Source organism: Talaromyces proteolyticus (assembly GCF_021365285.1).
Source record: "Talaromyces proteolyticus strain PMI_201 chromosome Unknown BGW36scaffold_7, whole genome shotgun sequence".
NCBI classification, from domain to species: domain Eukaryota; kingdom Fungi; phylum Ascomycota; class Eurotiomycetes; order Eurotiales; family Trichocomaceae; genus Talaromyces; species Talaromyces proteolyticus.
This window is the reverse complement of record NW_025764283.1, coordinates 1,149,522-1,170,791: the sequence shown is the minus strand read 5'-3', so window position 1 is coordinate 1,170,791 and position 21,270 is coordinate 1,149,522. Positions and strand designations below refer to the sequence as shown.

The 21,270-nt window shown below is 47.2% G+C and overlaps 11 protein-coding genes across 11 annotated transcripts; 3 read left to right on the top strand and 8 right to left on the bottom strand.

Moving 5' to 3' along the window:
* Positions 1–79: 79 nt before the first annotated feature.
* On the bottom strand, positions 80–1,146 carry BGW36DRAFT_397886 (uncharacterized protein; the record flags this gene model as incomplete). Its single annotated transcript, XM_046218341.1, has 2 exons — positions 80–911; positions 995–1,146. The coding sequence occupies 2 exons, from the start codon at positions 1,144–1,146 to the stop codon at positions 80–82; spliced, it is 984 nt and encodes a 327-aa protein (XP_046071246.1).
* A 1,416-nt stretch (positions 1,147–2,562) lies between these two features.
* Positions 2,563–3,847, top strand: BGW36DRAFT_397885 (uncharacterized protein; the record flags this gene model as incomplete). Its single annotated transcript, XM_046218340.1, has 5 exons — positions 2,563–2,651; positions 2,727–2,963; positions 3,019–3,140; positions 3,203–3,640; positions 3,690–3,847. 5 exons carry the CDS (start codon positions 2,563–2,565, stop codon positions 3,845–3,847), a joined length of 1,044 nt encoding a protein of 347 aa, XP_046071245.1.
* Positions 3,848–4,033: 186 nt separating this feature from the next.
* Positions 4,034–6,922, bottom strand: BGW36DRAFT_360154 (putative ubiquitin-protein ligase; the record flags this gene model as incomplete). The annotated part of the gene is made up of 1 exon (XM_046214143.1): positions 4,034–6,922. One exon carries the CDS (start codon positions 6,920–6,922, stop codon positions 4,034–4,036), a length of 2,889 nt encoding a protein of 962 aa, XP_046071244.1.
* Positions 6,923–8,039: 1,117 nt separating this feature from the next.
* BGW36DRAFT_297490 (XAP5 domain protein) lies at positions 8,040–9,280 on the bottom strand (the record flags this gene model as incomplete). Its single annotated transcript, XM_046211362.1, has 3 exons — positions 8,040–8,351; positions 8,406–8,970; positions 9,036–9,280. 3 exons carry the CDS (start codon positions 9,278–9,280, stop codon positions 8,040–8,042), a joined length of 1,122 nt encoding a protein of 373 aa, XP_046071243.1.
* Positions 9,281–9,627: 347 nt separating this feature from the next.
* BGW36DRAFT_417512 (Fip1 motif-domain-containing protein) lies at positions 9,628–11,020 on the top strand. Its single transcript, XM_046219386.1, has 3 exons — positions 9,628–9,822; positions 9,871–9,920; positions 9,967–11,020. Exons 1-3 carry the CDS (start codon positions 9,676–9,678, stop codon positions 10,748–10,750), a joined length of 981 nt encoding a protein of 326 aa, XP_046071242.1. The 5' UTR covers positions 9,628–9,675; the 3' UTR covers positions 10,751–11,020.
* Positions 10,947–11,931, top strand: BGW36DRAFT_184109 (putative chaperonin). Its single transcript, XM_046209742.1, has 4 exons — positions 10,947–11,144; positions 11,267–11,488; positions 11,564–11,622; positions 11,673–11,931. The coding sequence occupies exons 1-4, from the start codon at positions 11,142–11,144 to the stop codon at positions 11,695–11,697; spliced, it is 309 nt and encodes a 102-aa protein (XP_046071241.1). The 5' UTR covers positions 10,947–11,141; the 3' UTR covers positions 11,698–11,931.
* Positions 11,932–12,165: 234 nt separating this feature from the next.
* On the bottom strand, positions 12,166–14,629 carry BGW36DRAFT_462192 (uncharacterized protein; the record flags this gene model as incomplete). Its single annotated transcript, XM_046222159.1, has 2 exons — positions 13,747–14,629; positions 12,166–13,692 (listed from the first exon to the last, which is right to left on the bottom strand). Exons 1-2 carry the CDS (start codon positions 14,395–14,397, stop codon positions 12,166–12,168), a joined length of 2,178 nt encoding a protein of 725 aa, XP_046071240.1. The 5' UTR covers positions 14,398–14,629.
* A 190-nt stretch (positions 14,630–14,819) lies between these two features.
* BGW36DRAFT_297882 (alpha-ketoglutarate-dependent taurine dioxygenase) lies at positions 14,820–16,153 on the bottom strand (the record flags this gene model as incomplete). Its single annotated transcript, XM_046211386.1, has 4 exons — positions 14,820–14,999; positions 15,050–15,490; positions 15,543–15,659; positions 15,716–16,153. 4 exons carry the CDS (start codon positions 16,151–16,153, stop codon positions 14,820–14,822), a joined length of 1,176 nt encoding a protein of 391 aa, XP_046071239.1.
* A 370-nt stretch (positions 16,154–16,523) lies between these two features.
* On the bottom strand, positions 16,524–16,835 carry BGW36DRAFT_428316 (uncharacterized protein; the record flags this gene model as incomplete). Its single annotated transcript, XM_046220532.1, has 1 exon — positions 16,524–16,835. One exon carries the CDS (start codon positions 16,833–16,835, stop codon positions 16,524–16,526), a length of 312 nt encoding a protein of 103 aa, XP_046071238.1.
* A 246-nt stretch (positions 16,836–17,081) lies between these two features.
* BGW36DRAFT_408214 (putative ankyrin repeat-containing protein) lies at positions 17,082–18,816 on the bottom strand. Its single transcript, XM_046219076.1, has 3 exons — positions 18,149–18,816; positions 17,596–18,079; positions 17,082–17,521 (listed from the first exon to the last, which is right to left on the bottom strand). The coding sequence occupies exons 1-3, from the start codon at positions 18,653–18,655 to the stop codon at positions 17,130–17,132; spliced, it is 1,383 nt and encodes a 460-aa protein (XP_046071237.1). The 5' UTR covers positions 18,656–18,816; the 3' UTR covers positions 17,082–17,129.
* A 638-nt stretch (positions 18,817–19,454) lies between these two features.
* On the bottom strand, positions 19,455–20,068 carry BGW36DRAFT_428314 (uncharacterized protein; the record flags this gene model as incomplete). The annotated part of the gene is made up of 2 exons (XM_046220531.1): positions 19,455–19,933; positions 20,008–20,068. 2 exons carry the CDS (start codon positions 20,066–20,068, stop codon positions 19,455–19,457), a joined length of 540 nt encoding a protein of 179 aa, XP_046071236.1.
* Positions 20,069–21,270: the final 1,202 nt, after the last annotated feature.

Sequence of the window (21,270 nt, the reverse complement as noted above, 5' to 3'; positions counted from 1 at the left end):
CAAACATCCCGCAACGAAACTTCGACCTCGAGAGAGAATAAGGATAAATGTGAAAGGTCATCAAGTGAAGAAGCTGGTTTCATGACGATATCTTAACGGTATCAGGCCATTGGTCTTCGTAATCGGTGTCTCCGACAATTAATTTTGGTATGCTTAAGCGGGCACTGTATCGCACATTTTCTGTAAAAGCAACATCGACAGGCGGGGCCATATGTTCAGAGATATCGCTGTGGTAAGCAGATAGACCGACGGGCCGGTGGTGGTTTAACAGCCCAGGCTCGACAGAAAGGCAAACTGCACCTTTAGGGCGTTCATTGACACCTTCACATATGTCGCGCAACATGATATCGTATGGGCCGTCGAATTTTTTTACGCCCATCTCGTACAGAATGCGACGGGCGCCTCGTTGCGAAACAGCGTAGCCTAGAGAGCAGATTTGACCCATAACGTGATGCGTTGTTCGAGTATGGTGAGGGAAGATGTCACGGGGATCAAATTCCTGCTCCATCACATTCAAATACTGGTTTTCTGGTACCGTTTCATCATTGTAATGGATGACCCGGCCGCGGGGTAGTGTTTTGGAGAGCTTGGATTTATCCTTGTCCTCCAAATTGATATTCGGAGCCTCCGTGCCGCAATGACCAACCCATAGCACATCCCAGTCATCGCCGTAAGGGGATACCTGTGGTGGAACGGTTCGGGGAAGCTGTCCATAGATTAAATGTTCTGGTTGACCACCTTCTGAGGGGTCGAAGAAAGTAGGATCGGCGTAGTTAGTCGTTGAGCCAGCGAGTGGTTGTGTCAGGACGCGAGTGGTCTCAGCAAATTCAGTGAATTGATCATGAACGCGGATATCCCAATCGGAGTCATCCTCGAGAATGAGTGCGGAGTCCAGATTGTTTTCAACGACGCTTTTCATTCGCATGTCAGTAATCAACACCCAGACAAGTGAGCAGGAGTAATAAGGGGGAAGCATCGAGCGATGATTACTTACGCTCTGATCGCATTCAAATGTCCTCTCCAACTACCAATATTGCCAGATCTTTGGTTTGTGTGACTCGCTGGGGGCGGCAGTGCTTTGTCCAACACCTCATTGCCTGTTTTCGCTTGAATGTACTCCAATTGTAACCCCGTCGTCGAGGACATTAGTGCTAAAGCATCACGACGATCTGTTCGTACGGGAAGATTGATTATATAAATGGCGCCGAACTGTGTGTTAACCCATGTTAGTATAACCCGGCAATTCGCTTGCGGATACGTATACATACCCCTAAAGTAGCATTTCTTGTGTCATTGATCAATTCCTTGCTAGACTTGCGCCTCGCGCCGGTCGAAGGGCCCTCAGATTGTATTCCATATGGCTGGATGAAGAAGTATAAAAGGCCAAACATGAGACAGGTGGCGACGATGGCCTGGCCCAGGACATGTCGCCCCGGCATGACGGCGAAGGTCGAATGGCAAAATTGAAAGGAGTGACGGTGTGTTCGGGGGTGGGCGAAAGCGTTGAGAGATCTAGTCGTGCGAGGCGACGTATTGGTGAGAGGTCACCAGCGACAGCATGTCACGGAGAGGCCACGCAGGTTGGATGGAGCTCTCGCAAGGATAAAGGACAAATTCACGATGACCCCCAAGTAGTAGTTCACTAGCAGTTCCAGGCGAAACATCGACGGCACACCTCACGTCGGATGGGGCCAAGGAACAATCTGTGGAGAAGGGAGGCAGCGCCGTCGGTCATTGGGAGGAAAACAAGTCCTGGGCCAGTCACAACACGGCCTATAGCCCGCTAGGCCAGGCTTTTGCCCCCCGCCAAGTTTGATAGGCGGTGCGTGATTTGGCGGTAAATTACATTCTGCACAGCGTAGGAGCATGCAGTACGCACAGAATGTATGCACTGGCGAGGTGTCAACATAAGCATGCCCCTGGCTATCCCACTAGGGCTTGTGCAGATCTCTCCCGGCTGTGACGCACATATGTATTGCTGCGATGTATTTCTGCACCTGGAGGAGTATGGAGGTACTAATAGTACCTGCGACGGAGACCAGACCATGTTGTGATGTTTGATTAATGATCGTCCTACCAGAGTGATCTGAGCCCTCTCTATGAAATCTTTCATCCAATGCGAGAGCCTCCAAACCTGGCTTTATCATCTGTCGAGCGGCGGCAGTCACTAGAATCATATATCAGCCGGTCAAGTTTACTGTATCATGGCCAGGAGTGCTACCGAGAATGCTGCGAGACAGCAATTGATGCGAATTTTCAAAAGGGGGTGGAATATGCCCTTCTGCACATATATACGTGCACAAAAGAGTGTGTCGCTTCGAATATAATGTAGCCAGTTGATCAATTGATGCTTGTATGGTTCTTCTTTAATCTGATCTGTGATGCTTTGTGCAGGGCAACGAATTGATTCCGGAAGAAGGAGCGATGGGCCTGCGCCTTCCCGATTTGGCAGGAGGGGGTCGCACTGCAACAAACATCACCTGACATGCGCTGACTGGATTCAATTGTCTTTCTGTCTATAATTCTACTATATACACACTCTACCCTTCTCCTCGCGCATCCATGACGCAAACACTAGACTTTTCCCTTCGCTGCAATACGTTGACCTGCCGGACGATCTTGAACGACCGGGCCGTGGTAACCACCTGTTCGTCCGTATACCCTTGTCATGTGCGGCTGGGATGATCCGCTGACATCAGACATCTTTATATCTGATGGCCCAATAGACACATTTTCTGTCTAACGTGTGCCGAAAGCCTTGGTCTTTCGAGACCAACTGCTCAAACGCGAAGCTGTCCAGCATGCCAGACAAATCTGCCGAATCCTGACGACGCTGTTTCAACCATTCTCAACCCATCGGAGGACTACAAGACTAGCGTGATGAGTGGCTTGGACCCAACGACAATCATGGAGTGCGCAGGAAGAGCCCTCTCGTTTTGGGCGTATCAGACAACACAAGAAATGTTGTTTTCTCTCCGTCTTCGTTGTTCATACACTGACGAAGATTACGTGAACTAGATGTTACCAGGAGTATCTGAATAAAAGTCTTACAGATAAATACCGTTCCTTAAACACAGATCTTGAGAAAGTGATCAGTAGTGCTGATACCGAAATATCAACTTTACAAAGCAAACTTACTGGTAAGTCCCTCCCTAGAGGATAATTGGATAATAGCATTTCACTGACTTTCGGTTGCCAAAAGAGGCACAGTTGGCACAGGATCAAGTCCAAAAGAAGAATGAAGAGCTCATTACAATGTACCAAGAGAAGTGCAAGAAGCACACGCAAATGATCAATCTTTACAATCTGCTGAAAAGCCGAGCCATGCGTTCCCAGATCCAGACTGCTGCTTCGGATTCAGTTTCACAAGCTTTGAAATCCTTACCTCGCACGAGCAATACGCGAGTGCCCATGAATGGCATAGATTATTTGACCGGTAATGATAGTAGGCCGATAGTGTCCCAGACCACGAGAGTGACGTCAAGGCATTTCAATGCTTTGACATCGCCAGAGACTTTTACTAGTGGTGCAGAACAACTCTTCAAACACCAGAGGAGTGGAGGAGCAAGCTCAAGAAAAAGCCGAAGTGGACTTGGTATTGATATCGAAGGGATGCCGCCACCAAAGCTTCCATTTTCTGGTATGTGTTCTTGCCTAGCAAAAGACCACCCTGATCTAAAAATACGTAGTTCCCCAACCGTCCATTCCAACTCCAGATCACCACCGTACACGTCTACCTGCACCGCCGCGGGAAGCTTTCGTCCATGGTGGACAGCATCACGTTGAAAAGGCAAGCTCGACTCTGGATTTCGGACGATTTAAAGATTTTACGTTCAAGCCTGGTTAGGATACGAAAATCGTGAATGTGGAATTGAAATCGTCGACAGCTTGTATGAATCTTCTAAACTGAGAATGTGTATTAACATATCAGGATGCAATTGACAGTCATAAACAATTGAATGGTTATATAAGAATACACAATAATATCTGCAGAAGTAATGTCCTACCTCGTACCTAGACACTGGAAAAGAAATTACGGCACCCATAACCTTACAAATCCACTAACTTCCTGACGACATGTCACGCAACTCCCAAAATTATTCATCGCAAGACTGACCCTACAGTCTTCACACACGCAGAGACATCGACAGGGCCACGTAATGACCGAACGGGGAGATGTTTGGCAAATAACGCACTGCGGTCCATCAGTCCCTAGGCCAGCGGCACCAGTCTGCCAGGAGGTTTGTGATGGTCCGTCGGCACTACGTTGTGAAGCTGCCTCGTGACGACGAGAGATGATCAATTTCTCGAGAATGTCGGCCTCTTCTTCCGGCGTGGGGCGGAGTTTGTCACTGTTGATGCTGGAGCTACTGCTGGATTGGTAGCGTGCCGGCAGTAAGATACGTGCTCGCTCGGATTCGATTTGGGATCGTAGACGGCTGCGGGTCATAATGCGTCCTTCTTTGTCGGCGACGAGATGTGCTGCTAAAATGCGGGCTTCGTTCTTGCTTTCTTGATCCCGAGGGTCGAGGAGACGAGCGAGAGACGACGTATCTAGCAGTGTCTCGAGAAGAGGAGTGCTTTCTCGCGATCGTATAACAGGGAAAGGGTCTGATTGTGTAGGGGTGCGGCGGCCGTCGGAAGCATCATAATCCTCCCACTCCGAACCATTGGTCTGCATGGAGATGACGCTGGTGGTATCGTCAAAATCGGTTTCTAAGGGAACATAGTCGCCACTCTCGTCTTGATTGCCCCATGATCCGCCCGCGCTCCACCAGTTGTACAATTTACTCTCCAGTCGAGCTTCGTCTACCTCTCCCCAGTTCGGCTGGTTGAAGCCTTCTCTTTTCCGCATCTCTTTCTCCACATCGAATTCATTATCCTCGGGCAGCTCCAATTCGCCGTCGTCTGTGAGAATCCAAAAGTCTAATGATGCGGGCTCCTCCTTCATTCTGGCCCTTTTTCCCTTCATGTTGGATCCAATGAATCGGAGCATCCATTGAGGCCGTAGCGTAATACCCAGCCGGTTCAAAACTTTGTTCAATCCAAGTAAAAGCCATCTAGAAATCAAGTAAAATATACCCCTGAAAAAAGCGAATCCATGATAACACCGAGCTGCACCTTGAAATGCACCAACGCCACCGAGACTTGTTTGTGACTGAGCAGGGCGTGAATGGCTTGCTAATTTTTCAATTTTCTGTTCATGTTTGTATCCGCTTTCCCAATTCTCGTTTTTCGGGTGAGAAATGTCGAAATTAAATGTGGATGGATTGTCCAGGGGAGTGTTCAGAGGTCCCCCCCAGGCGCTTGACCTGACTGAGGTTCTTCGTCGTGATGTTTCGATTTCTGCCAGTCGTTCATCCTCTAACCACGTTCGCCGACGGGCTACCACGCTACGTCCTTCGTTTAGGAAGACAGCCTCACTTGCGGCAGTCAAAGCAGCATACCCGATACGGAGAAGTGTGGTATAAAAGTCTTCGTGCATGTTGAGACGTACATTTCGAATCTGATTCGAGCCCTGCATGTTTTCGTTCGCCCAGGAAAACCTTTCCCATAAAGTTGATGGCCGTGGCAGATCTGGTGGTAACGCAAATGCTGTGATGAGAACGGCCAGCCCATATATACAAAGACAGACAGCAATCCCGATGAGAATAAGTAGGTGTGGAACAAAACCCACGATGCAAACCGTTGGAAATTTAAGCACTCCTGTTTCAGAATCAAATGACCTGTTGTCCAGGAATCCCCAAGCCATGGCTCCCATGAAACATAGTCCCCAAATGGTCGTATTCACAAGGCGATATCTGCTCTGTTTCCCAACAACATCGAGAACATTAGACAATAAGCTGTTGCAGCATGATATCAGAATTATAAGCAATAATTCGGGAGTTACATTCATCCTTTCAAGAACTTGTGTACGAGTTAACAAGTGCAGCGCAGATGAACCTTCTCCTGCGGATTTTAGATCGTCCTTCACCGAGCTAGACTTTGATAACCCAAACATCCCCAGGCCTATTGACTGGCTTATCATGGTTTCTGCTTCGGCAAATGCAAGCGAATGTTCGAATATTGACATCCCCGCTTCCGTCACAGTTGAGCGGCCTTGTAGCGCACATGAAAGTGTTTCAACAAAGTGACTTAGGCAGAGGCTCATGAAAACTGGCCATAGCAAGGTAAAGGATCCATAAGGGATATCGGTGCTCCCCGCATGTTTGTCCATATGGACAGCGCTGCAAGATTGCTGATCTGTCTCCCACGCCAACAGCGACGAACCTAGAGCATGTATAAATCCACCTTCACTAGCGTGGTCAAACGTGAAATGTTTCTCGGGGTGGCCATAACGAATGCTAGAGTAATCTGGCGACGTCTGACATCGCATTGCGCGTAATAAATTCAATATTTGCGCCATGAACACAATGATGGGAACGATGCGGAGAGCCAGACGCTTATGCCACGGTAGGCTGAGGTGGCGTCTTGTCGACGCATATATCGTCACACGATTGAGAATAAGAGCAACGGAGAAACAGGCTATAGACCATCGACTCGTCATGTAGCTGAAGAATCCACTAAATCGCCTCATTGCTTGTAGAATATCCGTAAAATTGAAAGAACTTTCGCCAACAAAACCATCCGCAAGTCCCTCAGCTGCACGATCCGCACCAGCAGTTGTAGCGGCTGCTACTACCGCAGCTGCCATGTTATCACCTTCTCTTCCTGCTCCGTTATCTAGTAAAGTATCGAGACCGACTAGACGTGCAACATTCTGCGGAAGTGTAGCGAAGGTGAAAGCTTCGACTTGGCGGATTGCGTGAAGGGGGTATTTGAGGAGTGCGAGAGGTGATAAAGATCCGTTGTTATACGTGGTGGCGTTGGCAAACACAGAGCCGGACGTGGGTGCCGGCATAGAGGGTGTTGTGGCCGACATTGCGAGAAGTAACGGCAAAGCTGCTGAATACAGACAGCAAAGAGGATTGTCCGTTTCTGGATGTCACGTCCACATCAATCGGTCAACACGAGTTCTTCGACAGTGGTCTTGAATCAACAGGACTTGGGGTCCGACACCTGAAGAGGCGTCTCGTTGCGGTCATATCTCTTCCGAAGAAGAATATGCTTGGGGGTCAAGCGGCCTCCTGGGAGCAAGCTGAAGCGAGTGCTCAGGACGAGCTACTGCTGCGAGATGGGTGACTCGTCGTGTTTGAGGGGTGGGAGATTGACGGACGATATCGGTCGGACTGGCTGGTGATGAGGTACACCTGGGTGCGTGCCCCACGACGAGGGACGCGCAGCCCAATCAGCGCTGTGCCCGGCTTGAATTGTGTGACTACTAACTTATACTCCGGCTTTATTTTAAACTCAGCTACACAGGTTATAGGTCTATATACTGCATTTATTGTTAAACATATATACTCTGCTAATCTTCGTATCGTTCGCTCCTATGTAGTGAAAGATGGTTCAGGCTTCAGAGTCTGTGCAGTGCCTCGGACCCGTGGTCAGAACCCGTTGTATCGAGTTGGTTTAGACTGCACATTAGCCATTCTGAGGATATGATAGATAGACACCACGGGGTAAGTGCTTAGGCATATATAAAGTCATCTGGCATGTTAATCGACTCTACGTTAAGTCCCCGAAAGACTTCCCGCAAGGAGATTCGGCGCGACTAGAAAGGATGAGTCGTTGAGAAGATATACTGGCCGCCATTTGTTGATGTTTCGATATATTCCCCTAATAGTCTCCTCAGTCTTTACGGTGCGGGGATTGGTTACACGTAAGACATTCATCATTTCTTCATCCTCGTTCGAAAAATGGCCCTTCCAAAAGGAAAAGCCTGATTTGAACGATGAGCGCGCCGCGGCCGTCAGGCGTGGTTGTCAATGGTAGCTGGGACTTTGACTCTGCTAGAATGTTATATTTGCAACGAGAGCTTTGATGTTCCCCTGATTGGCCTATAAGATATCCAACTCATGCAGCTTTGCACCTCTATTCAATCATCATAGATGTTCGTAGGCAATAATGGGCGTTTTCGCTTTATTTCCCTGAAAGTCTCAGAAGAAGAACACATTCCCCTCGGCGTCGCGTCTTGTTGATTTCATTTTTGAAAGGAAGTCATCTCCTTGTTCGTACTCTCGCCACAAGCTTGCTGGGAAAATATGTTTATTCTTTTCATACCATCTGCGATCCACAACCTTTGTCAGGACAGGATCAGCATCGGCTCCTTCAAGATCCTCATTGCTCGACCCCGCAAGGGGATCATCATTTTTTTCCGGCGGCGCCTCGGTCGAGAAGTCGAATAACAGGCCACCAGCATCATTGAAGCTGGGCACTTTATTCGCAATGAAATAGTAAAACTCGTAGTGCTGCAACATGGTCAGTAAATGTGAACGTGTTCTAGTAGAGGACGGGGATCCCACATGTGGTACGATTATATCACCCCGCACAAGCATCAGGTCATCAACACCAACGCGTGCCCATTCGCGACGATTATCTCGCTTCACACGCCCGCTACTTTGAGCTCCTGCGACACCAAGCTCTGCACCGACTTTTCGACATCGGTCAAGGAAAAGCCATACAGGGTCTCCCTTCTTGACCTTCACATTGCCAGCCGGAATATTCGTGCCATCGTAAAAGACAAATGGGATTATAATCTCTGTCGCTTTGACAGCTTCTTGAAGTGCGAGGAATTCCTTTCGAAGAAGATCGCGGGCCTCGGCCTCGGCTTCAATCGCCGCTTTCGTGAGAGCTTTCGGTGGCGGGTGTGCTTTTGGATTCGCAACAATCTTGCGCCCCAGTAATCCAGAATTTTCTTCTGTTGAATTCATAGATGCTACTTTTAGCTTGCCTCGTTTGACTGTAGTAGAATCCTCTCCGGTGTCATTGCTTTCTTCATCATCTCCAAACGACAACTTGGTCTTCGCTAGACCCTTCTTTTTCTTTTTAGGTCGGCCATCTGATGATAAACTTGCAGGTGTCGACGCACTATTCTTATTCTGTTAGCATGTCTCGTCTTAGGTGACAGGATTGGCGAGGGGTTTGTGACTTACCCATCGGTCACATCTCCCTGTGAAGGTGTCGCAGTTCTTGAAGTGGCAGATGTGAATCTGCCTAATGACTTGTCATGGGCCTCGCGCTCTTTCTGCTCCAAAACTTCTGCCCGGCGTTTTCGAAAATCGGAAAGATGAACTAGACCGACGGTTTGCGACTTGAGAAGCTCCTCTGCAGAGGTGGATTGGTTGGTAAATGATCGCGGAGTTGACGTGCCACTTGGTGGCTCTGTTGAAGGTGGCATTATTGCTGTGTTCGCAACTTATTCGTGCGTCTATAGAGAAAGGGAATAGGAAGCAGGAAGAATCAAATTTCTACCGGCGGCGAAGTCCAATGTTTTGTCGGAAGCACGTGACCGTAATCAAGATGTCAGCAAACCAAGACAGCACCAAGCAGCAAGTAAAGCTAAATATGGAGCTTCTCGTAATTTAGAAGAGTTCATATTATAAGTAAACTTTTTCTCGAGGCAACATGTCAACGAGGGCGCAGTTTGAAGATTGACAGCTTGGTACCTCGTCGCTAGGGCTAGGCTAAGCTAAGCTATATGCTAGTTGAAGCTTCCGCGCCGGCTTGGATTAAACCATCCTTGATCAACAACACCCCGCAGCTTTTGATTAACACTCACGCCCTATATTTACCATGGACGAAGATGACGATGATCTCTATGACCCCGCCGACTCGTTCCCACCTCAGCATGAAGTGAACGGGCATGCTCAGACGGCAGGAAATGCGAACGCGGCGGATGAACCCTACGAGCTTGAAGAGGAAGAGGAAGAAGACGATGATGTAGGTCCTACAGACCCAACCACACAAGCATGGCTTATAAAAAATTAGGATGATTTCAATATCATTACAGAAGCCCCGGCAGACTCAGCTTCAAATCTGTAAGGTTCCTTCGCTACTACTTTTCGGCATTTACTGATTGTAAAGTGCACATCTGCGAAATGTCGCTGCAGTCAACGAGCCTCACCGATCTGCTTCAGCCGATATAAAACCATCCACGCCGTCTGTTCCCATAAAAACCGAAAGTGTTACACCGGCGCCTGGTCAAGGCAGACCAGTAGCGACACTGAAGCCTGGCACCGAATATCCTGCTATACGCACATCGACGATCGATGTTGATGCCGACCCAATCCACCCAGCTACTGGAAAGCCAGTGACTGCAACGGATTTGGATGCAGATTTCCCAACAGAGGACGACAAGCCGTGGCGAAGACCTGGGTCTGACATTACAGATTTTTTCAACTACGGCTTCGACGAGTTTACGTGGGCTAGCTATTGTCTCAAACAACAAGAATTGCGCAGAGAGGTTACGGACCAGAAGAAGCAATTGGATGACATGCAAAACTTCATGACTATGGGTGGAATGCCTGGGATGCCTGGAGCTCCTCCGCCTGCCCCCACGCCGTCAGCTCAAGGTGGAGGCGGTGGAGGAATGGCCGGAATGCCTGGGATGCCAGGGATGCCAGATATGTCTCCTGATATGATGCAGGGTATGCTTGCCGGTATGATGGCTCAGGGTCTCGATCCGTCGTCCATGGACCCGATGGCCTTTATGCAGCATGCGCAAGCCATGATGGGACAGCCCGGCGGAGGACAGCAGAATCAAGGGTACGGGGGACAGGGTCAGCAGCAAATGGGCTACGGTGGTTACAATCAGCAGGGAGGATACGGCGGAGGCGGCGGCAGAGGACGAGGGAACCGTAGATGGTGATATGGACGTGCAATACATGTATTTTTCCAGGCTGGACGGGTTTGGCGTTGGTTTTCATATATCGTTATCCCATTTAGCTGTTATCTTTCAAAAAGACGAAGATATGCCAGATAATGAAGCAATTCTCTGGAAGACAGGTAGTTAGTAAGTGATAGGGAACGAGCCCCTTTGGCGGCCACCCTCGGCTTTGCCTTCCGCAGCGGCCGGGTTCTCCCCAAGTCTTGGCATTCTGGAAATTTCTCGCTCGCGACAGTCGGAGCACCTCTCGATCTTTTCTTCAATCACGAATTATCGCAAGCCCTTTCGCAGCATAGCATCAAGCCAGCTCCTATTCCATTTTATCACTCGCACTTGATTCTCCAGACATCTATCACCTCCCTATATTAACACAATGGTACGTACCCTCGAATTTTCGCATCTGTCGGAGCTCCTCAAGCTCAACCAAGCTTGACGCAACAAGATCTCATCGTGATTCTTTCAGCGCATTGTCCCACTGACTCTTATCTTGCAAAACAGGCCCTGCGCAGCATCAAGAACCTTGTTCCCCTCCTGGACCGCGTTCTGGTCCAGCGCGTCAAGCCTGAGACCAAGACCGCCAGCGGTATCTTCTTGCCCGAGAGCACCGTTAAGGAAATCAATCAGGCCACAGTTCTGGCTGTCGGACCTGGCGCTATTGACCGAAACGGAAACAAGATCCCCATGAGCGTCGCTAGCGGTGATAAGGTTCTGATTCCTCAGGTATGTCTCCTTGCTGGGAATCTGTGGACCTAATCAAATGCTTTTTAGGGTCAAGGCTGATCAAGATATTTTTAGTTCGGTGGTAGCCCTGTCAAGGTCGGCGAGGACGAATTCACTCTTTTCAGGGACTCTGAGTGAGTATTCGGGATTAGATGATTGCATTGTATACTGACTAGCTACCTAGGATCCTGGCTAAGATCAACGAGTAATCGTTCCTCTCCCGAATCGCAATCAGTGATTATATCGAATTATCTCGTCACAGCCTGGACTGCTACGATGTCTTGACATTAACCAATCCCAAAACAATGTACCATAAAGCACCTGTATCATCACGCCACACCAAGAAAATCATCTGAAAAAAGCGAAAAATAGAAAGGAAAGAAAGGATTTAAATATTTAATACTCATTGTCACTTTGGGAGGGATATGTCAAATCTAACCTTGATGTGCATGCATGATGTGTTTCATTCAGCGATTTTGCATATTTCCTTTTCCTTACCAAACTTCTTGTATTGATACAATTATCATACTCTAGCCCTGGCTCTGTTGAGTAGTCTGGTTACAAAGAGTCGCCACAATTATGTTCGATGGTAGGCTCTAATGAATCTCCTCTCTAAATTGAAAAAAAAAAAAAGACTATCTGTGATTACTACGGTATTTTAAATATATCGTGCGCATTCAGTTCAGATCAACCGCCCACTCGACCTGCCAGTCTGTCTCAATACCCCTCTCTACTCGTTGCAACACCCTCTCGCCGACAGTCTCCTGGAACATCTTCCTTCTCGTTATCGGTGACATCTCAATAAAACTGGACAGATCGGACGCTCTATCCCCGTTATCAGTGGCGTAAGATTGCGGTTGATGGTTTCGGAGAATGTCAAGGACACTCTGCGCAGCGAATGGATTGAGTCCGGTATGACGAAGGAAGAGCTCCCATTGGGTTTGATCGTCGAGATATGACGACCATAAAGTTTCGCTTTCTTGGGTCTCTTTCTCATCAAGCATATCAGGAAGGACAATAGTATATTTTGTGGCTATAGCTAGGATCCATTCGAGGATGTGGTCTGGCGGTACGAGCAATGTGTGCACGGTGCACGACCGACCCAATGAAACGCAGAATGTGCCAAGTTCTCTTATTGACGACATTGTTATAGCATTAACGCTAACCGGGACCTGGACAAGTACGTATAATCTCTCATATCGATATGCCACTAGCGCTATTCTCTCTTTTAGCCGACTGTCGAAGGTAGGAGAGCCATGACCAGGTAGGTATTTTTGAGTTGTTTCTTGAGATGTTGTTAGTAATATGCCGGTTGAAGGAGAACAGATAATATCTGCTTCTTCAACTATACCTGGAGTGTCAGGCACCGTAGACTTGGTCTGCAGCCGAGACGTGTAGTCGCGGAATATCAATCGTAGATTTTGAGTCGTAGACACATTTTCAAGAGAATGTACGAGGGAACGGTTGGCTTGTAGAAGCGTTGTAGATAGAATAAGGAGTAATGGTTTTACCGACTCCTTCAGGGGAAATCGGAAACACGGTTTGGAGAGATCATTTTGAGAAGCATGTTGAGGGAAAGGCGATTCAGGAGTGATTTCTTCAGTTTTGGCCACTTCTCCGCTTTCCTGGACAGATACGTTATTAGACATTGGAGGATTGTTGAAATACGGACTTTCATTGCTAGGCCTTTGACGCTTCTTATTCTGGCCTCTGGTTTGCATAAAGGATGATAGGGTTCCTAGTGATGAAGGCAACATGCTTGGTGTGATGATATTCTGTAATTGTTTATCTCTAAACCCGAACGGTCGCGTAGTTTTCGACCCTGTTGGGTTAGCATCACCACCAACACTGTCCTGTATAGCATCCTTATCAGTTTGACAAGTCTCATCCGGAAGCTTTCTCTTTCCATTGGCTTCAACAATAGGTATGGTCTCTTTTAGGGGGCTTGCAGTTGGCTGATGGTCAGAACCTTCAGATATTTCGATTTCTCTCTCAGGGATTGACGGTATTTGTGACATGAAGTATTTGCTTTCGTCGTGTCTTCGTGTCTCGTGGGGATCACTTTGAGCTTTAGGTGTATTTTCAATCCCTTCGTCCCAGCTCAAGAAATTGGGACTCTCTTTATGCGGCCATGACTTAGAGGCGGGAGTATATTGTGCTGCAGGTTCGATATAGAGCGGAGAGACTTCCCGGTGACGATCATTCTGTAGATCCTGATGTGAGCCATGGTCATATAAACGGAGTAACGAGTTACAGACATAATAGAAGCTGCCGCCTCCCTTCTCACCATCGTTGTCATCAAGATACCCTAGAACAGATGTCAAAAATTGAGCGGTATCTCTAGAAGCTTCCAGCTTCTCGGATCTCAAATCATGCTCTAGTATATCTGGGAGTTCCAAAAAATGCTCTGGAAACTCTAGGCCCTCATCAACAGTGCATCTCTCGTGCTTTATTAACATCGGGATCGTTTCATTCAAAACAACTAATGGATCCTCTTTTTGACAAATGGCTACCATTGCATCTCGTTGCTCTGCAGCCAAAATAGATAATTCTAATTTCATGCCTGATTTATGTGAGTATAGGGGCCTATTCGATTTCCATTCTTCTTCTGTGAGGTCATTCCAGATTCGAACCTGGGATACTTCTTTCATAACAGAAGATAGGTATCTGGCACCCTCCTTTCCTATTTGCAATTTCTCATTTTCGAATTTAGCGGCGACTGCGTTATCTGCGGTTTTAACAAGGGTATGTCCGATAGTAATGAGTCCATCACCTGTCGAGATATTGCGAGTGAGCTCAGTGTCCCGGAATCTGTTGAGGAGGTCGATTGGGTCGAGACTTTGGTGACAAGCTGCTGAATCTGTAATGCTTGGGCTTTCAGAGAAAGAGCTACCTATTGCGTCGTTCATAATTTGGAAAAGACGCTGAGGAGGTTCGCTTGATCGATGTTTAGGTTCTAGGCACAAGCGAGAGGAGTGGTTGTTCGACGGGAGGTTCAATGTTGACAGTTGAGGCAGGCAGGTCAATCACGACCTGCGCCCGACTGCCGTTCAAGGTTCAGATGGTTCGAATAGTACCTGAATGACAACGGGAAAGGAATTTCGACCACAGAAGATATTCTACTTGAATAACGGCTGATCGAATCTATCATCTATAAACACTCACATTTCTAGCTCTCGTTTTGGAATGTAAATACTAGAACCGAAACGCCACTATGCCCTAAAAAAAATTTCAACTGTGCAAAACCGAATTCCTTGTAACTATCCCTTGAAACTGTGCAGTTCGCCCGTCATGTCGTTATGTCAGTTATTATCCCATGCTGTAGCTTTGTTCAATCGTTGTAATTGGACTGCCGAGCCCCGTCCTTGTTCACAAGAGGCAGACTATAACGTGCAGCCAGGTCTTCTTCTTGTGACTGGCCGGCTGGATCCAGATACGGCCTTTCAGCATGTACTGCAACTCTTACAGCATGACGACGGTGGGGCGCAAAGCCATATGATGCAGTGTGATTCTAGGATTACCGTTAGAAGCAAGTATCAAACTCGATCTCGTACCACTCACAGTTACACGATTGTCCCAAAATGCTACGTCGTTCTTGTTCCATTGGAAACGAACATGAGCTTCTTGGGTAGTTGCCATCACCTCTGTGAGGTAGCGAATTATTGAGTCACTCTCGAGCTTGGGCACGCCTACGATCTTGGTAACAAAGCCAGGGTTGAACCACAGACTATGCCAGCCAGTTACAGGGTTTGTGCGAATCAGAGGGTGCTCTGTTGTGACTGGCTCACGCCGCACAGTGCGTCCGGACGCTCTTGTGTCGCTGGCCTGCATTTCCGCAGAATGTAGAGCTGTCAGACCTTTAAGATAGGTCTGCATGTGTGACGAGAGCGCATCATATGCAGCATACTGGGAAGACCACAATGTGTCCCCACCACCACCCCGTGGTGGACCGGTGATGACCTTCAGAGAAGTGTATGATGGTGGTTGAACTTCATAGGTTACCTTGATAATCGAATTAGTCGAGCGTCTTCTATTGGATGGAGGCCCCTCTTACATCCGAATGCCACAGAAAGCTCGGAGCAAACAATGCCCTTTGATCAATAGAGTTGTCGCCTGTGTAAACTACATGAACATCTTCGATGCCGTTTTTAGGAGTGGCAGTTGTTGCATGCTGTGCAGCCTTAGTACTGGAGTTCAGTCAAGCCTCTATCATCCGGGACTGCCCACCTTGTGGAGTGTCCCAAAATAATGTCCCAATTCCCGCTGAGCGTCAATATCAAGATCGTCCTGACCTCTGAAAAAAACAACGCCTCGCACAGCAATCAGACGAGCGAGGTCATTCTTCTGGGCATCAGTCAGCTTGGCAAGATTGACGCCGTGAACTTCTGTTCCGATCTTGGGGTTATAATCGAAGACATCGGTGGCCGAGCTCAGGAGGTTCTTGAAGTTGGGATCCCCGAGCAGGCCTTTCTCCTGGTACGGCACAGGGCCGATGGGCTCCCATTGCAAGTCAGGGAACGAAGGCAACAAGCCTTGGTAGGCATAATTGTCGTGCTTCTCAACCACAGTCCGGCCTGGCTCATAGTTGAACTTGTTGCGCGACAGTTTACCTGGCACTTCGGGAAGAATAGGAGTAGCTACAGGCTCCTCCAAGGATGGCGCCATCTCAGGCAGTAGAAACTAGAATGAGCAAGTCGCAGTTCTTTTCCCCGGATCCGCAGATGAACCTTATTTACAAAAAGTGTCGTTGAGAGAAGAGAAGAAGTGCGCGGCGAGCCTGGAGGGGCATTGGAGTAAAAATAGCCAAGTCACAGCCATTTTCTGCCATAGAACGACAGTTAACGTGTACGTAGTTGTTCCTCCTGCTCTCCCCGCGATTGCGCGATCCGTGGTGAGAATGATATGACAGGACACCGAAAGTGGGACACAGATTATTAATAATTCGCCATCGAAGCTGATGGCGCCATTTTCACATCACCAAGGATCCAGGAAGGACTGTCATCTTCCAAATACGTAGTTTTGGGCATGGCTGCATTCACCGCGCTAGGAATGACGCCACAATCCCGTTGATCTTTGCCCCGATCCGGCTGACAAGTGTGGCGGCAGAGATATTCGATTGCATCTGTTCAACTGGGCATCGCGTGTTGAGACGATGTCGTTTGACTACTGTTTGAGCGTCATCGGGGGTCGGGGTTCTAGTGACGGCGATCTGACGGCGATCTGATGGCGTAAGGAGGCTGCGTACGTAAAATGAAGAAGCCTTCGCAATTCTTTCCAGCAAATTCCAGCCCATCGCTGAAGAACCAGCGGTGAGGGCCAAAAACCCATGGGCCAGAGATGTTGTCATCGGTCACACAATCCGGGGCATCCATCCAGTTAAAACGGTTTCGGCTGGGGGTACTCAGTCAGCCCACTATACAGCTTCAATTAATGCAACCCTCAACATCAAATCCCGTTCTCTGGCAGATGGCCTGCTGATATTTACAAATTCTTAGTAGCCCATTCATCAAACCGACCATTGTCGAATACATTTATGTCTTATAGAGCCTTTTCCTGTAACCTAGTCTACACCATTCAACGTGACTATCAAGTAAAAGATTTAGGTGTAGCTTCACTGACCACTAGACCGTCCTAGATTGTACTATGGATAGAGCGCATCTATGGACTCGCGGAAGATTGCACTTGAACTGAACAATTCCAAGCAAGTTTTGCCTTGCGAGTTAACCAAGTTAGTCAACGCACCCGCTTTCATGAGCAATTGGAAGACCACCAGGTTTTCCAGCGAACTTATGATATGCATTCTTTGCATGGCCAAATGATGGAGGGCTGTGTTATGTTCCAAGTCCACTGCGTTGACATCTACTCCTTCCTTTACAAGAACCTCGAAAATTTCCAGGCGAGGTTCATTCGGTCCGGACATAGCAAGTCGAATCAACGGGGTGTGCCCTGCTTCGTTTCTGGCTTCCAGATTCGCCCCGGCTTGAATGAGCATAGTGACGCCTGTGGAAGAAGTAAACAATACTGCCCAATGCACTAAGCAGAGGAGGCAACAATCAGCATCATCATCATAAACGAAACAAATTCAAACCAAATTGAACTGAACTGACACGGTGTGTCCCCCTTGAAAATTTGACCCGGTACTACTCGAGAAATGCGAACGTGAGGATCAGCCCCGAACTCTAGTAAGACTTCAAGCTTTGCCGTGGATTTGCGTTGAATACATGCTCCAAAAAGCGCTGACTCGCCACTCAGATTCACGTCATTCACGTTGACTATCTGCCTTGCCAACAGATCACGCACAAAGTCGACAGAGGCATGATCCAAAATTCCACTGGTCGATATATCTGACTGGCTGAGGTGTGGATGTAGAAGCTCGACCATTTCCATAGAAAAGGCTTGGCCAAAGGCGCTAGGAGTGACCTGGGCCCCTAACTCAATAAGCAGTCTGCATGCATCGATTTGCTTATACGTGACAGCACTGTGTAACACAGTGTAGTCCTCATAGGTTGGGGCGGTATAGTTGCAGTCGGCTCCACGGTCTACTAAAAACCGAATGAGCGTGAGATCCCCAATTTCAGACGCCTGATGGAGCTTTAATTGGCACCAATTAGATCCGGCACGTATGATTGCGGAAATAGGGCCCTACAGAGTCAGACTTACTACAGTGCCGCCCATGTCCATGTACCATGAATTAATATCATAACCTTGGCTGAGCACCAGGTCGATAATCTCGTATATCTTATCGGAAACGCTCCGTATATTCCACAAAACGAAGTTCAAAAGAGGGCCTCCCATCTCACCCCGGGTGGTCACGTCAGCCCCATTCTGTATGAGCTCCTGGACAATAGCAAGGTGCTCGTTATGGGCGGCAATATGCAGGGCTGTTTTTGGTCCCACTGGCGAGTGATCCCTCCGTTCGATTTCGGCGCCATGAGAGATCAATAATCGGACAAGCTCGAGATGACCGTGTTCAGCGGCTTGGTGCAGGGCCGTTGCGCCTTCCCAGTCCATATAGTCCGGGCACGCATTTATGTCGATTTCTCCGCTGGTCAGAACCTCCTGTATCGCTTGCATGTCTCCCGACACGGACGCATTAAAAAACTTCCTGTAGTTCATTGTGTCGGGTGCCCAGATTGGTGATGCCCATGATTGAAGAACCTCTTCCATTATTGCGGACCCAAATAAAGCGATTGTATGGTGCTTTTTCACCTATATCAAATCACGGTACTGGGAATGTGTTGATGATTGGAAAATAACACTAAATTGATACGCACTTTTTAAGATGGTGGTGTTTATGCCACTGTATAGTACTAAAACATACGAAAGACAGAAACAGTTGATGCTAATTGTGAGACTAGTGGGGCAATTTTACATGTATAGTCACAAGGGAGATCGTGGTTCCCCTAGTTCGTCACGAGCGGCGAGCCTGCGGCCGGGCCAGGCATACAGAGCACTTCAGCTTCGACTCTATATGACAAATTAATCAGGTCGCGTGCTATCCCTTATAATACAGTAATTGCAAGCAGTTTTGGGTCATGATTAAATAAGCAGGAGTATTGCTCAGTAAACCGCTGCGCCTAAAGACCACAATATTTGAGAATGGTGAATCCTTGATACTTCTCACCCATGTACAGGGAGGGTGTTTCCTTCACCTTTTCACACTCTGTTTGATTAATTCTGCCTCACTGCCAAGGCGCTTATATATATCTTAATATGTATAGAGTTAGTGCTGTCTTGTTCTGTTTTGTTTGGAACGAATTTGACACTGTTAGTCTGTTTAGAGTTAATATTTTCATCAGATCATGCAGTATTATTGTAATTTTAAACCGAAATATATAATATATAATACTTAAATATTACACTAGTATTAAATCTAATAATATTTATCTTAGTAGATGTTTATGTTCTATAAAGTGGGGGTTAAATTTAAATAAAGAGTGTTAAAAGGTGAAGTTGGTTTTGTTATCTATTCCTGGAGCTGGGAAGTGACGCGATATACTATAAGGTCATCAATGGCTGTGCAGTTCTTGCCAGCGGTTGATCCGATATGGATTGTGGAGTGAGAGTTCTTGGAATAGCAAACACTGAAAGCCTTGCTTGAGCCATTGACAGTCAAATTGCCAGTTGAGTTGATATCAAAAACAGGCCAGTAGTGGTGTATGGCAGTATCATTGTAATAGGTAAATTTCAACTCGCCGCCATTTGGACTGTCTGTGTAGGCATTGGACGGTTGGAACTCAGCGCCCACATCGAAGACGATGAGACGGTTGTTGTCTTTGTTGATGTAGAAGAGGGCGTCTTGTGTATTTGCAACAGAGTGATCAGAGCCCAACTGGGCGATTAATTCAGTGCCTTGGCTTCCCCATTCACTGATCACGATTTGGTCTCTGTCACCAATATTCAGCATGAATAGATTTCCTTCGACATTACAGTCACTTCCAGCTTCTATTAAGACTCAGATATATATTAGCAATCGAACATATTTTAATTTCCTTTAGAAACATATCAGGGAAACCTACTAGCTGCAAGAGCTGTTGCGGAGTTCAGACTAATAATTGAGAGAAGTGATAGAACCTTCATAATAGATTGACTTATAAAAGAATATTTATTTGTTGACACTGCAATAAAACTGGGATGATCATAGTAATTATTATAATAAGATAAGAAAAATCTCTATCTTATATAATTAACTAAATTATAATCAAAGTCATAGTACTGTTCTTAATTCATTCTGAATGTTAAATAGTCTTAGACTAAGATAATCCTTCTAGATATGGCCCTTAAGCAGCTCATCTTGCTGGAATCACCTAGTTGCGAAGGCTCACGGAAGCCAGAAGAGGACCCGTAGCTTCAGCGTCGTATCAACTAGTTGTTATGATCAGCAAGTCTCAAGGTAAATAGCCACAAGTCTATCATAAACTCCCCATCTTATATAATTAACCAAGTTACAGTCAAACTCATAGCGCCGTTCTCAATTCGTCCCCGATGCCCAAATAGTCTTAAGCCGAGACGATCCTTCTAAACATAGCCCCCAAGCGGGCTCATCTTGCTGGAATCACCTAACCGCGAAGGCTCACAGAAGCCAGAAGAAGACCCATAGCTTCAGCCTTGTATCAACTAGTTGCTATGATCAGCAAGTCTAAGGTAACTAACGTATTTCACAAGCGAACCGCCACTTCCGCCCGAAAATGCGCTCTATATTGATTTCAAAGCTCAATTTCTAACCCACACAATAATTGTATACAAAACATTAATTACTCGTACGACTACGGCATTGAGGCCTTCTATGCCCGAGAATACCACACTCACTACACTGATATTGGCGGCGTACGCGCACCTGAGAGGCTGGAAGCTCAGGCTCGGCTGGAGCAGCGATAGCACTTTGAGATGCCTCAATCTGACTTTGTATAAGCATCTGAGCTTCATCTCTAGTAATTCCTTGCTTATAAGATATCTACTTCTTAGACAATCGACGTATTCTTTTCTCTTTCTCATGTGCAGCCCGTAAACCATGGACTTCTTTTCCTAGAAATAATAAGTTATTTGCTTCCGTCTCGTACGCCTTAGACATTTGATTAATCATCTCATTAACTGAGCTTAATGGACTCCCTGTACGCTGGCTTATTCGCCTTTTAATTGTACTCAATTGGCGCTTGAATTGACGTGGATTTTGATGTGTCTGTAAGCAAGATGATTGTGAATTGCTTGATCGACTTGGAGGGGATGTTGGAGAATAAGATTGGGCCTTCTTATTCCCGAGAAATTTCATGATTTTTATTGCG